The sequence below is a fragment of the Aulonocara sp. 'chitande type north' Nkhata Bay genome, linkage group LG13 (assembly GCF_057382095.1).
Source record: "Aulonocara sp. 'chitande type north' Nkhata Bay isolate Kocher_YH1m ecotype deep benthic linkage group LG13, A_spYH_male_GT1.1, whole genome shotgun sequence".
NCBI classification, from domain to species: Eukaryota; Metazoa; Chordata; class Actinopteri; order Cichliformes; family Cichlidae; genus Aulonocara; species Aulonocara sp. 'chitande type north' Nkhata Bay.
Window position 1 is genome coordinate 224,540 of NC_141356.1, and position 11,790 is coordinate 236,329.

Below are 11,790 nucleotides of genomic sequence, written 5' to 3' on the forward strand. Positions count from 1 at the left end.
CTCGCTCCGGTTGGTCTTTGGGTCTCACTCCTAGTTAAAGCTCAATCTAGCATCTATGCCCTACCCCAGTCATTTAACCTAACCCTAACCAATTTGTTTATCTTAAATTACCCAACCTAAATTTGGATTTTGGCCCTATTGTATATACCCCCTGATCTAATCTGGCCCTAAATAACCTGAAATTTGGATACTTTAATTCTACTTCTTTCCTGGAAATTAAATCTTAAACCTTACCCCAGTACTGGATCTGAAGCCCGAGTAATCCTAACCCCAGCTGAAACCTAAAGCCTAACCCAACGTCACATCTCCTTTCTAAATTTACTCCCCAAGTCGGGTTGAGTCCTCCCCAAGCAGGGTTGAGAGTGTAGTATTAAAGCCAAGTCGGCATTGTAGTAGCCCAAAATTCGGAAGAGAAAGAGGACAGATGTAGACCAAAAGGAAGGGTAAAGGGCAGAGGTCAAGAGAAGGGAAGAAAAGGATGATGAAAAAGGAAAAGTCAAAGGGGAAAGAGGAGAAGACTGGAAAGGAAGAAAGAAAGAAAAAAGGAAAAATGAGAGCCAAAAAGTCTGGCAGAATTGGAAAAAAGCAAACAGCTAAAAAAAGATATTACAAGAAAGCCAAAGAAAGCCAAGGAGGCGGGATCAGAGGGGAGAGTATAAATAGGAGCCTCAAACCCAGTGCTCTTCAGTATGCCCTCGCCTGAGGAAGAAGAAACAACTTCGAAACGTCGCGACAAGGGCATACTCATTTAATTTTTTCAATTTTACGTTAGTTTGTTGTTTTAGTTTGTTATTTTGGGGGATTTTATTTCATGTTTTGATTCATGTTTTATTGATTTTCCTTAAAAACTCAAATCAGAGATACATCAAAACTAAATGAAAAAACCACACAGAAAACAAATTGGGATGGAAAATACTTTATTGGAAACGAACCAAAGTAACGGACACGGACAATGAGAACCTGTAAAAAACAAATACTTACCTTTTGAAATTTAAAACAAAAACCGTACTTACCTGAAAAGAAAAAACCTGTAAAAGAAATACTTACCTTGAAAATAAAAAACAATTATGGAGGTAGAGGGATGTGAGGCTGTGGACCATCGGGGTTGATGGCCCGTGCACGCCCTGTTCCTCCTTCGGGAGGGACAGGTTCTTTTTCTTCAACCCTAACCCTAATGCCATTAATGGGAGCTTGTGCAACGTTAGTGGTAACTGCCTTTCATTTTGCAATACAAAACTCATATACATACCCATACACATTAACCCTTTAAAACCGGTCAGAGCGGGCACGCTCCGTTTTGCGCAACTACTTTTGAATCCCGGTAGCACTGCAACCACGTGAGCTAGTGCATACATTTTTTTTTGCAAATGAAACCAGAGGAGTTGTACTTACATCTTATGCCATCAGCCTGTCCTAGGTCCCGGTTTCCTTCCACGTATAGCTTTGCAAAAACTGCATAAAAAGCGCTTGCAGCAACAAAAACATAATATTCCAGAAACACGCTTTGCCGATCCGATCAGCTGTTCATAGCACTTCCTACATTGGAATAGACATCAGCGCGAACTATCACATGTCCGCCATGACCTGCCCGAAACCGGAAGTGATGTAATTTTCGCGGAAATGTTGTTTTTTACCATCAGGGCCTCAAGGCCTATACTGGTCTTTTTAAAAGTTATGTTTGACTTCATGGCTTTCTGTGTCGTTTCTGGGATGCTTAGGACTCTTATTGCACTGCTGGAAATTGTTTATTTTGATGCATATGCTGCTTTTTTGCAAATTTGCAGTATAATATTTATTTAAATTTTTCCTACAGTGTATAAAAATTGGTGTATTTCAAAAATAAAACTATGAAGACACTTAAAATAAATTTCCTGTGGTGGGAAACTATTTTGTGCAACGTTTTTTGCATTTACAGTTCTGAGGGATAAGCCTCTTAAATTTCTCTAACTAGAAATATATGTTAAAAAAGCAAAAACGATTTTCAATTTTTTTGCAGTTTATTGCACTTTTTTGCAATTTATGTAATTACTATGCACTTAATGCATACATATTATTACAATTTAGGCTGTAATGGTTGTATTGATGTATAGCAACTTGAAATGCTCCCAAAAATGGCTCTACAACATGTAAAAATATAATATAAGCTCTGGCGGACTTGGTTCTATGGTAGGTCTTAAAGGGTTAAAAGAATGTATTAATGCAACTAGATGGGGAAACTTGAAAAGGAGGTCTTTTTTAGTGCTTGTTTGCTGCCAAGTGTCTATTTGCATCTTTTAATCAATCTGTGGGTGAGCTCCATGTTTCCTATGCAAAGCTTGTCAGCCAACACCCAACAAATTCAAATGACTCTTGCAACATGTTTCATATGAAGACAAACCATTTTATCACTCTTTACCAAATCAAAAACATCAAGTTATTATAACAGATTTGTCCATTTGATCCTGGACTTGACTTGGAAACAAACATTTTTGTGGTTTTGTTAGTTATTACTAACAAACACTAAATAGTCAGTGGTCAAAGGTAAAAATAATACACCACACCATAATTCTTCCACTTTGTTGACTCTTGAAAGAGACATATTTTAATTTAGCTGTTTTTAGCTTTAGTACTGAACTCCATTATAGTGGTGCATTCTTCATGTGTTCTTTCTCTTTTGCATACTGCCTGTTTTTACTCTTCCTCTGAAACAGCCATTTTATACAGGTTGGTGTGTAAATGAATCAGTTGTGGGGATTGAATGGAACTGAATGCTGCTTTGTTAGCCAACATGTTAGACGAATCTTACCAAATAGTCAGTAGACCAGATAATAACAGGAAAATTAGACCAAGAACCTTGGAAACAATGTCATTGCTTATAACAAAGCTGATGGGGAAACAAACTAACTTTTGAATGCTCCCTAGTATGAACAGAATTCATATTAGACAATTTCCAGCCCTAACTATAAACTTTGCCAATATAAGTCAAGTCCCTAACTGACTAACTGCTGCTAGACCATTTCCAATGCTCAGAGTGTCATTGGTAACCTGCCAGTGAAATGACCTTCATGCAGAAACAACTCAAGAGAGCATTTACAGCTGATATAATTTAACACTATCTGCTCTTTCAGGCCTTATCCAATTCCCTCACACATGTTTACACACTTCTTTGTCATTATTTGAAACGTTTAATATGAGCATCTGTTGAAAATTGTCAAGTGTCTGATTGCCAGAACTTTAGTTGATAAGTCTCCAGGTCCTGTCACAGCATCTAGGATTAAGGTCACTGAGCAGAAGTCAGTGGATGAAATGACAAAGACAGATTCTGAAAGAAGTGGCCATCTTTTAGCAGAAGTAGTCGGTAAATCTCTGCATATATATATATATATATATATATATATATACACACACACACCCATCACTGACTGAAATGTCATGGTCCAGTCTTCCGGTTTTGAAACCTTTGTCAGAATCCTCTGCTGAATTGAAGATGGTGTTCGTGATGTTGCAGAAGGCTCTCAAATTAAGTGGACATGTGGACTACACATCAGAGTATAATGTCTTCCCTTCATGGTTCTCCCAGGTAACACATGGTCTGGGCCTGTATGCAATCCTAGACACATCCAGTTCAGGTTTACCGTAATACCACTTGTTTAGCAGCTGGTCCACTTGCTCCTGTTTTGTTATCCCATGAAGCTGTTCTTCTTCATCATCGCACTCCTCTCTGAATTTGCTGATGAAGACCGGGTGTGGAAGATGTAGAGAGTCCTCCCTGACGTCCTCAAAGAACTGCACCACACACTTTCGGGCGAAGTCTCGGGCATGTAGGACGCAGGTCTCGTCGAAGAGCTTCTGCTCCACGTCAAGATAGTTGCTCCAGTAGCGTGTCTGCAGGGAGGTGGCATGGTCGTCAAAACAGGGCTTGATGAGGCGTCCCAGTGCTCCCAGTACAATCAGGAACAAGAGGATGGACCAACCAATCGCCTAGACAGGATAAGAAAGCAAATCATGCAAAGCGAAGAAAACTGTCAGTAAGCAGAGCAGTGACTGTGACAAGGCCACAGAGAGCCAGTGCAGGTGCTTTAATGTTTAACCCTTTAGAGCCGGTCGGAGCGGGCACGCTCTGTTTTACGTAACTATTTTTAAATCCCGATAGCTCTGCAACCACGTAAGCTAGCGCAATAATTTTTTTTGCATATGAAACCGGAGGAGTTGTACTTACATCTAATGCCACCAGCTTGTCCTAGGTCACAGTTTCCTTCCACGTATAGCTTTGAAAAAAACTGCATAAAAAGCGCTTGCAGGAACAAAAACATAATATTCCAGAAACACGCTTTGCCGATCCGATCAGCTGTTCATAACACTTCCTACGTTGGAATAGACGTCAGCGCGAACTTTTGCATGTCCGCCATTACCTACCAGAAACTGGAAGTGACGTCATTTTCGCGGAAATGTAGTCTTTTTTACCATCAGGGCCTCAGGGCCTATACTGGTCTTTTTAAAAGTTATGTTTGACTTTATGATTTTCTGTGTCGTTTCTGGGATGCTTAGGACTCTTATTGCACTGCTGGAAATTGTTTATTTTGATGCATATGCTGCTTTTTTGCAAATTTGCAGTATAATATTTATTTAAATTTTTCCTACAGTGTATAAAAATTGGTGTATTTCAAAAATAAAACTATGAAGACACTCAAAATAAATTTCCTGTGGTAGGAAACTATTTTGTGCAACTTTTTTGTATTTACAGTTTTGAGGGATAAGCCTCTTAAATTTCTCTAACTAGAAATATATGTTAAAAAAGCAAAAACGATTTTCAATTTTTTTGTAGTTTATTGCACTTTTTTGCAATTTATGTAATTACTATGCACTTAATGAATACATATTATTAAAATCTGGGCTATAATTGTTGTATTGATGTATAGCAACTTGAAATGCTCCCAAAAATGGCACCACACCATGTAAAAATATCACTTGGTTCTATGGTAGGTCTTAAAGGGTTCATTTAGATCACATTAGATAAAACTTTATTAATCCCTCGGTTGGGTTGCCCTAATTTGTCGCTTATTGGTTGATGAGTCTTTGCTTTGAGCAAAAATGTTGTGAACGTGTTTTTTAGTATCAAAATTCAGAGGACAAAATGTGTCTTTTAAAGACTGTTACTAAGCTATGGTTGGTAAGTCAAAGAATAAGTTTCCTGAAAGGACTGTTATTTGTTTGCACAGAATAAGCTCTGCAGCTTTTCCAGCTCTCATTCTTAATGCTGCTGTTGAAAAAGTATTAAAAACAAAGTTCTATTGTTTTCATTTGAATTTTTGAATTTTTGTTTTTCATTAATTTAGCAGATTGTTTCGGGATTGCCGGTTATTGTAGCTTTAGTTTAGTCATTCATTTCATTATAAGTGTAAGTTTTTATTATCTGTTTTTGTTGTTAGATTTAAGTTCAGAGTACCGTAATTGTCGGGCTATAAGCCGCTACTTTTTGCACCAGCTTTGAACCCTGCGGCTTTTAGTCAGGTGCGGCTTTTCTATGGATTGTCCCTGATTTTTGTGATATCGTAAGACGATTTGTTTTGTTTGTTCCGCTGTTGTACGGCACTACGTTGCCTGGCGGAAGGGCATGTGATCAGACACACAAGGGGTTCAAGAGTGGTATGTTGGTCACGTGTCCATCCGCCAGGCAACATAGTGCTGTACAAGTAGCGCGAAAAACAAACTTCAAAGTAGCGCTACGCGTTCAGCGGGAGGCGTGGATGATGAGCGGCAATAAACTTGCGAAAAGCAAGTTATGCCCAACTCCACCGGTGGAATCTGACAGCGTGGAAAAGTGTGAAAACATCCACGATCACCAACGGATTTGAAGGGCTGGACTGCTGCATGATGGAGAGGAGGACACCGCCACGGCCCTTCTGAGGGTGTTCGACTCTGACAACGAGGATTTCTTTGGTTTTGAAAGTGACAACGAAGGAAAGAAGCGGAGAGTGGATGACGAAGCCACCCTGAGCCTGTTTGTATCCGACACTGGAGAAGAGGACTTTGGTTTTAGTGCGCAGGAAGAAGAAAAAGATGGTGGTGAATGACTGACTTTTCTTCTTGTTAAAGCCGTGTCACTGCACCTGAGCCTAAAAGGTAGTCTGAATCTATTTTTCTGGTGTGCTGTAGGTTATTGTTATGTACTACATTTGTTACTCGTTTATGAAGCACAGTACATGTTTCCTACTTGTAATTACCGCTACTTGTACATATACCTAAAAAGTTATGCAAATATGTACCCGTAACTCGTTTTCCAAAATATTAATAAAAGGGGTGTGTCTCCAAACAGCCATCTCTTTCCTGACAATTCCCTTTGTGCATATTCTCTTACATATGATAAGTCAAAATTGAAACACCTGCGGTTTTTGGTCAGGTGCGGCTAATGTATGCACAAAACAGGATTTTCCCCTGATTTTAGCTTGTGCGGCTAATATTCAGGTGCGCTTTGTAGTCCGGGAAATACGGTAGATATTACAAAACAAACATTAAAACTTTAGGTGCACATGGGATGTCTAAATAATGAGTTCATTGCATTCACTATGTTTTCACAAGCTTTTAACATTGTCTAAGCTATTTCCTGTCTCCCTTCTCTCACCCCAACCGGTCGCAGCAGATGGCCCTGCCCCTCCCTGAGCCTGGTTCTGCTGGAGGTTTCTTCCTGTTAAAAGGAAGTTTTTCCTTCCCACTGTCACCAAATATGACAAACTGCTCATAGGGGGTCATATGATTATTGAGTTTTTCTCTGTATGTATTGTTGTAGGGTCTACCTTACAATATAAAGCACCTTGAGGCACCTGTAGTTGTGATTTGGCGCTGTATAAATAAATTGAATTGACAATTTCCTGTATACATTTTTGTTAACTGTTCCTGCACACCCTGACAGGTTACCGTTCCCTCACACAGCCAGCAGAATGAAATAAGCAGTCTTTCACACCTATGGCCAATTTAGAATTGCCAGTTAATTCAACAAACATGTCTTTGGTGACCCGGGAGGAACCCACACAGGTGCTCAACATAGAAGGGCTCTGGCTGAGTTATTCAGGTTCATATCTAAGCCCTTCTTGCTGTTGGGTAACACCTCACTGCTGACAGGGCTCGTGTCAGAGCTAATGTGATGTGAGTGTTGCAGATGTCTGTTATTTGTTACAGATCTAATATTCTTGCCATTGATCCAATAAATCAAGCTTTTACAGTATTTTATTGTTAAAGGCCTCCTTTTTCAGCGATAATAGACACCCTGGGTTTGTAATTTTTTGAAGTAAATAATACATTTCCTATGTAAAAAGTCGAGATTCTAATTGCTTTATTGGTTGACACTCGGTCAGATCAATCCATCTTTCTGTAAAATCCTTCACAGACTAATAGGAGGTCGGTTTTAAATAATAGCAAATGTTCATTGAAAAATAATAATTCCCGTGTGCCCCAGGGAGAAGGGACTGTTTATGTGGCTGAGAACTTACCTGTGAATGGCAGCGAACATAACGAGAAACCGCTTTACGGAAAGAACTATTCCTGAAGATAACGTCCTCCTTACAGGGTACTTTGGCCATGATCTTCAGAACATCCAGACCTGTGTTATTAGGCATACCTGTCAAAAAAAACTTTATATCATCCAAAACTGTTGTGAGACTAAAAAGATGGTATTTAACAGAAGGATAGTTTAGCATGTGTTTACCTGAGAAGAGTGCAGGGTCTACACTCACACTGAAAGCACAGATAAAGATCTTTCCATCTAGCAAAGTGACCAGGATCCACACCATTGGTGCCAGCAGGGCCCTCTGGATCATGGCTGAGAACAAGTACCTGCAAAACAAAATAGGAAAAGATGTGAACAGTGTCCATTTCTTTGGTGTGTAATACAAAAGGATCTGGATTTGGGACTTGCATCTACAAGGTCACATTAATGCTGAAATAAATAAATAATAAATTATGGAACTATGGAATAAATCCCATAGTAAAAAAAAAGTCTAGTTGATAAAACTGCTCTGCCTGCACTCTAGACCTATCAAAAGAAGAGGTGATGCAGCACACTACAGATTTCACTGAGCTTAATTAGTACTAATCAGTACTTTCATTTCATTTCATTTACTGTGCAGTTACATATAATAGCAACAGCAGCCTGTCTGTGTGCTTCTGTTAGATAGCAAATTCTTGACTTACTTGACAACAGCAGGATTTTTGGATCTGTTCCCAATGGGTCTCATCCACTCGTCCATCATGACACCTGTATGCCGGTTGACAAGGATTCCCAGGAAGAACAGTATAATAGGCGGGACTATCATCACTCCCAGAGAGTAAAGTTTGTTGTACTGAGGGAGGCACGGGCAGTTAAAGTCGAAGCTGGTGTAAAGCTTGACACTAACCAGGGCGAGGATGATACAAATTCCATTGGAGATGGACTCGGAGTTGGACTGGAAGTACTGCAAGACTAACTTCAGGCGCTCCATAACTTAAATAAATTGTAGGTTTGTTCAAGGTTGATGTAAAAACAGCAATATCAGCCAACTGCTGCTTTTTTAAAAGGCTACAGGCAGGAATAGAAACTGAACACCTCAGGCAGGAATGAACTAAACCGTGCTTAGTCTGCCAGGAAACAAGAAGAAATTTCCAGTGATAATTTAAAGCCCTACAAAATATTTTATATTCTGTAAAAAACAAAACACTTAGCAGTTCACTTACCTCACAATATGTCAGTGCTTTTAAAGAAAAGGCATAAATCTATAGTTTGAGCAGTCTGAGTATTAACCACTCAAGCTTTAGTGAAGCTGTAGTGAAAGGGAGCCTGGCAGTGAACCAGGGAGAGGCTGAGACCACGTGATACTGGGTTGCCTGAGCGGGTAACAAAGCTGTGTGGACACACCCTGCTATACTCTTAAAGCAGCACTCACAATTGTCAACGGTGAACAGAGAAATAAAAGAAGCCACAGCTTCTTTTATTCCAGGTCTAAAACTGGATTTCAAAGCATGGCAGTGCACATTACATGATCCATAATATTGTGGTCTAATGTACACTGTAAAAACAGTCTGTCATTCTACAGAATTTTCCTGTTACTTTTGTAAATAGATGAAATATCGTTACAATTACAAAAGAGGCTGTAAAATTAACATGTCTAATGGAAAATAACTGTACCTGTGAATATACATGACTTTTGACCTTTTTCGGCCGTCAGCAGTTTAAATTAACAGTTGGATGTATATGTTAATAAGTATAAGAGACATGGTCCTAAATAGAACTTAAGGAATTAAAAAAAGGTGATACCTGTCCTACAGCAGTAGCTAGAATGTGGATTTGATTCCAAATGTGCTTTTATATGTTGTAATATACAAGTCAAGAAGGAGGCAAATTGTGGCTAGTTTTTTTGTTTGTTTGTTTGTATGTTTGTTTGTTTATTTATTTTTTGATTTTTCAGTATTCAAGCAGGCAGCTTGAATTGTACTTGGTGGAGGAGAGGCTAAATCTGAATTAGTCAGTATAAAGCACCTTGAGGCAACTGTTGTGAATGTTGGTGCTATATAAATAAAACAGAATTGAGTTAAATCGGAAAGTTCAGAATAGCCCAAGGATGAGACAAATGTCTAAGTGGTCAGACAGACTGTAAATAGTGTTGGTGACACTGATAAATGCAGCCAGAAACTGAATTATTTTGCCTGTCAGTCTGAGGGTTGTGGAAGAATATATACATAGCTGAAATTTCCTCCAGCTTAAATAGTCAACTGGTAAGTCTGAGGATGACCAACATGTGAGTTCATCAGAATGTCTGGTTGAGAGAGAGAGAGAGATAGATAGATAGATAGATAGATAGATAGATAGATAGATAGATAGATAGATAGATAGATAGATAGATAGGGTGAATCAACACAGAGTGCCAGTGGTGGACCTGTCAATTCTGGTACTCTATGGCAAAGACCTGTTGGTCTCCATAGTGGTGGGCAGTGAGAATAGGGCCCACTGAAGGATGTTAGACCATTAGACCCCCTCCTTTAAGTCTGTTTCTGATTCTTTGGTCATTGTTTGGATACCAGGTTTTGTCCTTTATTGCTCCTTTTAAGACATTTGAACTCGCAAATAGGCCTAATTCCTCAAGGTGTCCCTTCACTTCTCAAGTGATCTCACTAGCATCATCTAAATGCAGTTATTCGAGACAGCAATCCAAGCAGACTTGTGGTTCTGACAGCATCCAACATAGCATTATCATCTTCTTCGATGTTCGGTGGAATTCTGCTTGCCTCTCTGCCGGTTTTGGGGGTTATTTTTATGGCAAGCAGTTGTCTTCTAATCAGTATTTCAGTTCTGCTTACTGTCACCGCTGTACATTTCAGAAACTGGCACAGTAGTTATCGCTACCTTACCCAAAGTAAATTAACCAGCCAGGCATTCCCTCTCCATCCTCTACTCCAAGACAAGCTCATATAAGCTTTTACGAGTCGTCAAGCCATCACCACAAGTCTTAAAATCCATGCATGCGTCACTGTCAGAGCTTCAGTTCAGAGTCGAGCCAACCGGTCAATGGGTTCAACTCATTCATCTAAAAAGGTCTTTCATTGTCAGAAATTTCCTTTGATCTCTTCTCCCACCATCCCTTCCACTCTATGGATTCCTAGACCACGTTATTATGTTTGCTAGCCTGCCTATCAGTTATATTCCTTTCCTTTGGGTGGCACTGTCACTTGACATTCGCTCTCTCTGCACAAGTCTTCTATCCTGTCTTCTTTCTCTCCCCAACCGGTTGCAGCAGATGGCCCCGCCCCTCCCTGAGCCTGGTTCTGCCGGAGGTTTCTTCCTGTTAAAAGGGAGTTTTTCCTTCCCACTGTCACCAAAGTGTTGCTCATAGGGGGTCATATGATTGTTGAGTTTTCCTCTGTATGTATTATTGTAGGGTCTACCTTACAATATAAAGCACCTTGAGGCGACTGTTTGGCGCTGTCTAAATAAATTGAATTGAAAATTGAATTATTACTGCAGAGAAGTTGACTCCATACATAGACACACATAATTCTATTTAAAGTAAAATTCTTTATTCTGAGTCAGTGACAAATTGCTTCGACGCTGAATTGAACAGTGAATCTGTGTCAATCAGTGACAACAGCTGCCATTTTTAGGATTATAAAAATGAAAAACATTCCTCTGGAAAACAAAAGCAAAATCAACATTCTCTTCTGACTCCACCCTAAATTAACAAATTGCTGTGTGTCACGGAAATTTCTACCATGACACAATTCAGGTTAGTGTCATGGTAGCACAGACACATATCTTTTAACTTTGCTGGGGAAAAATATTAAATGGACAGTACATCTAATGATCTATTACCAAAATAAGAAAAAAATAAACAGGCTAAACAGTAGCATGCAAATTCTACATTTAATGCCCACCTCCTCTCTGTCTCAAACTTTCAAATCAAAGAAATTATATATCAAGAATTATACTTTGAAGTAAAGTAAATTAACTGTTTATGCACCAATTCATTTAAAATAGCTATTAATATATATTAATTTAAATAGACAGCAAGAAAAAACCCACCGCAGAATGTGTGAGGGCTTGATGTAAAGAGCTCTGTGGGGAATTGTCATTATCAAAGAACTTTAAACTTTTAGTATGAATACCTCTACCTCAATGTCTTGGATCACCTTTGTGAAATACTTGGATTCTGTGAATTTCTCTAAGCTTCCTGGAGTTCTTGTAATGGCTTTTATATCGACTCCAGCAACCACATACAGTGGGGCAAAAAAGTATTTAGTCAGCCACCGATTGTGCAAGTTCCCACACTTAAAATGATGACAGAGGTC

General features: G+C 39.2%; 1 protein-coding gene across 2 annotated transcripts; it reads right to left on the reverse strand.

The window, feature by feature from the left end:
- Positions 1-3,316: 3,316 nt before the first annotated feature.
- calhm3 (calcium homeostasis modulator 3) lies at positions 3,317-8,555 on the reverse strand. 2 transcript variants are annotated; one of them, XM_086257987.1, is made up of 4 exons: positions 8,167-8,555; positions 7,682-7,809; positions 7,467-7,594; positions 3,317-3,960 (listed from the first exon to the last, which is right to left on the reverse strand). In XM_086257987.1, exons 1-4 carry the CDS (start codon positions 8,451-8,453, stop codon positions 3,517-3,519), a joined length of 987 nt encoding a protein of 328 aa, XP_086114113.1. In that variant the 5' UTR covers positions 8,454-8,555; the 3' UTR covers positions 3,317-3,516. The 2 variants fall into 2 exon arrangements, with proteins under 2 accessions (XP_086114113.1, XP_086114112.1); XM_086257986.1 differs by having other exon boundaries at positions 7,467-7,809.
- Between the last annotated feature and the right edge of the window lie 3,235 nt (positions 8,556-11,790).

Coding starts and splice junctions, on each gene's coding strand:
- calhm3 (XM_086257986.1), bottom strand. CDS start 8,453: ATGGAGCGCCTGAAGTTAGTCTTGCAGTACTTCCAGTCCAACTCCGAG. Junction 7,810..8,166: donor AAAAATCCTGCTGTTGTCAA/GTAAGTCAAGAA, acceptor TTTGTTTTGCAG/GTACTTGTTCTCAGCCATGA. Junction 3,961..7,466: donor ATGTTCGCTGCCATTCACAG/GTAAGTTCTCAG, acceptor TATCCTGTCTAG/GCGATTGGTTGGTCCATCCT.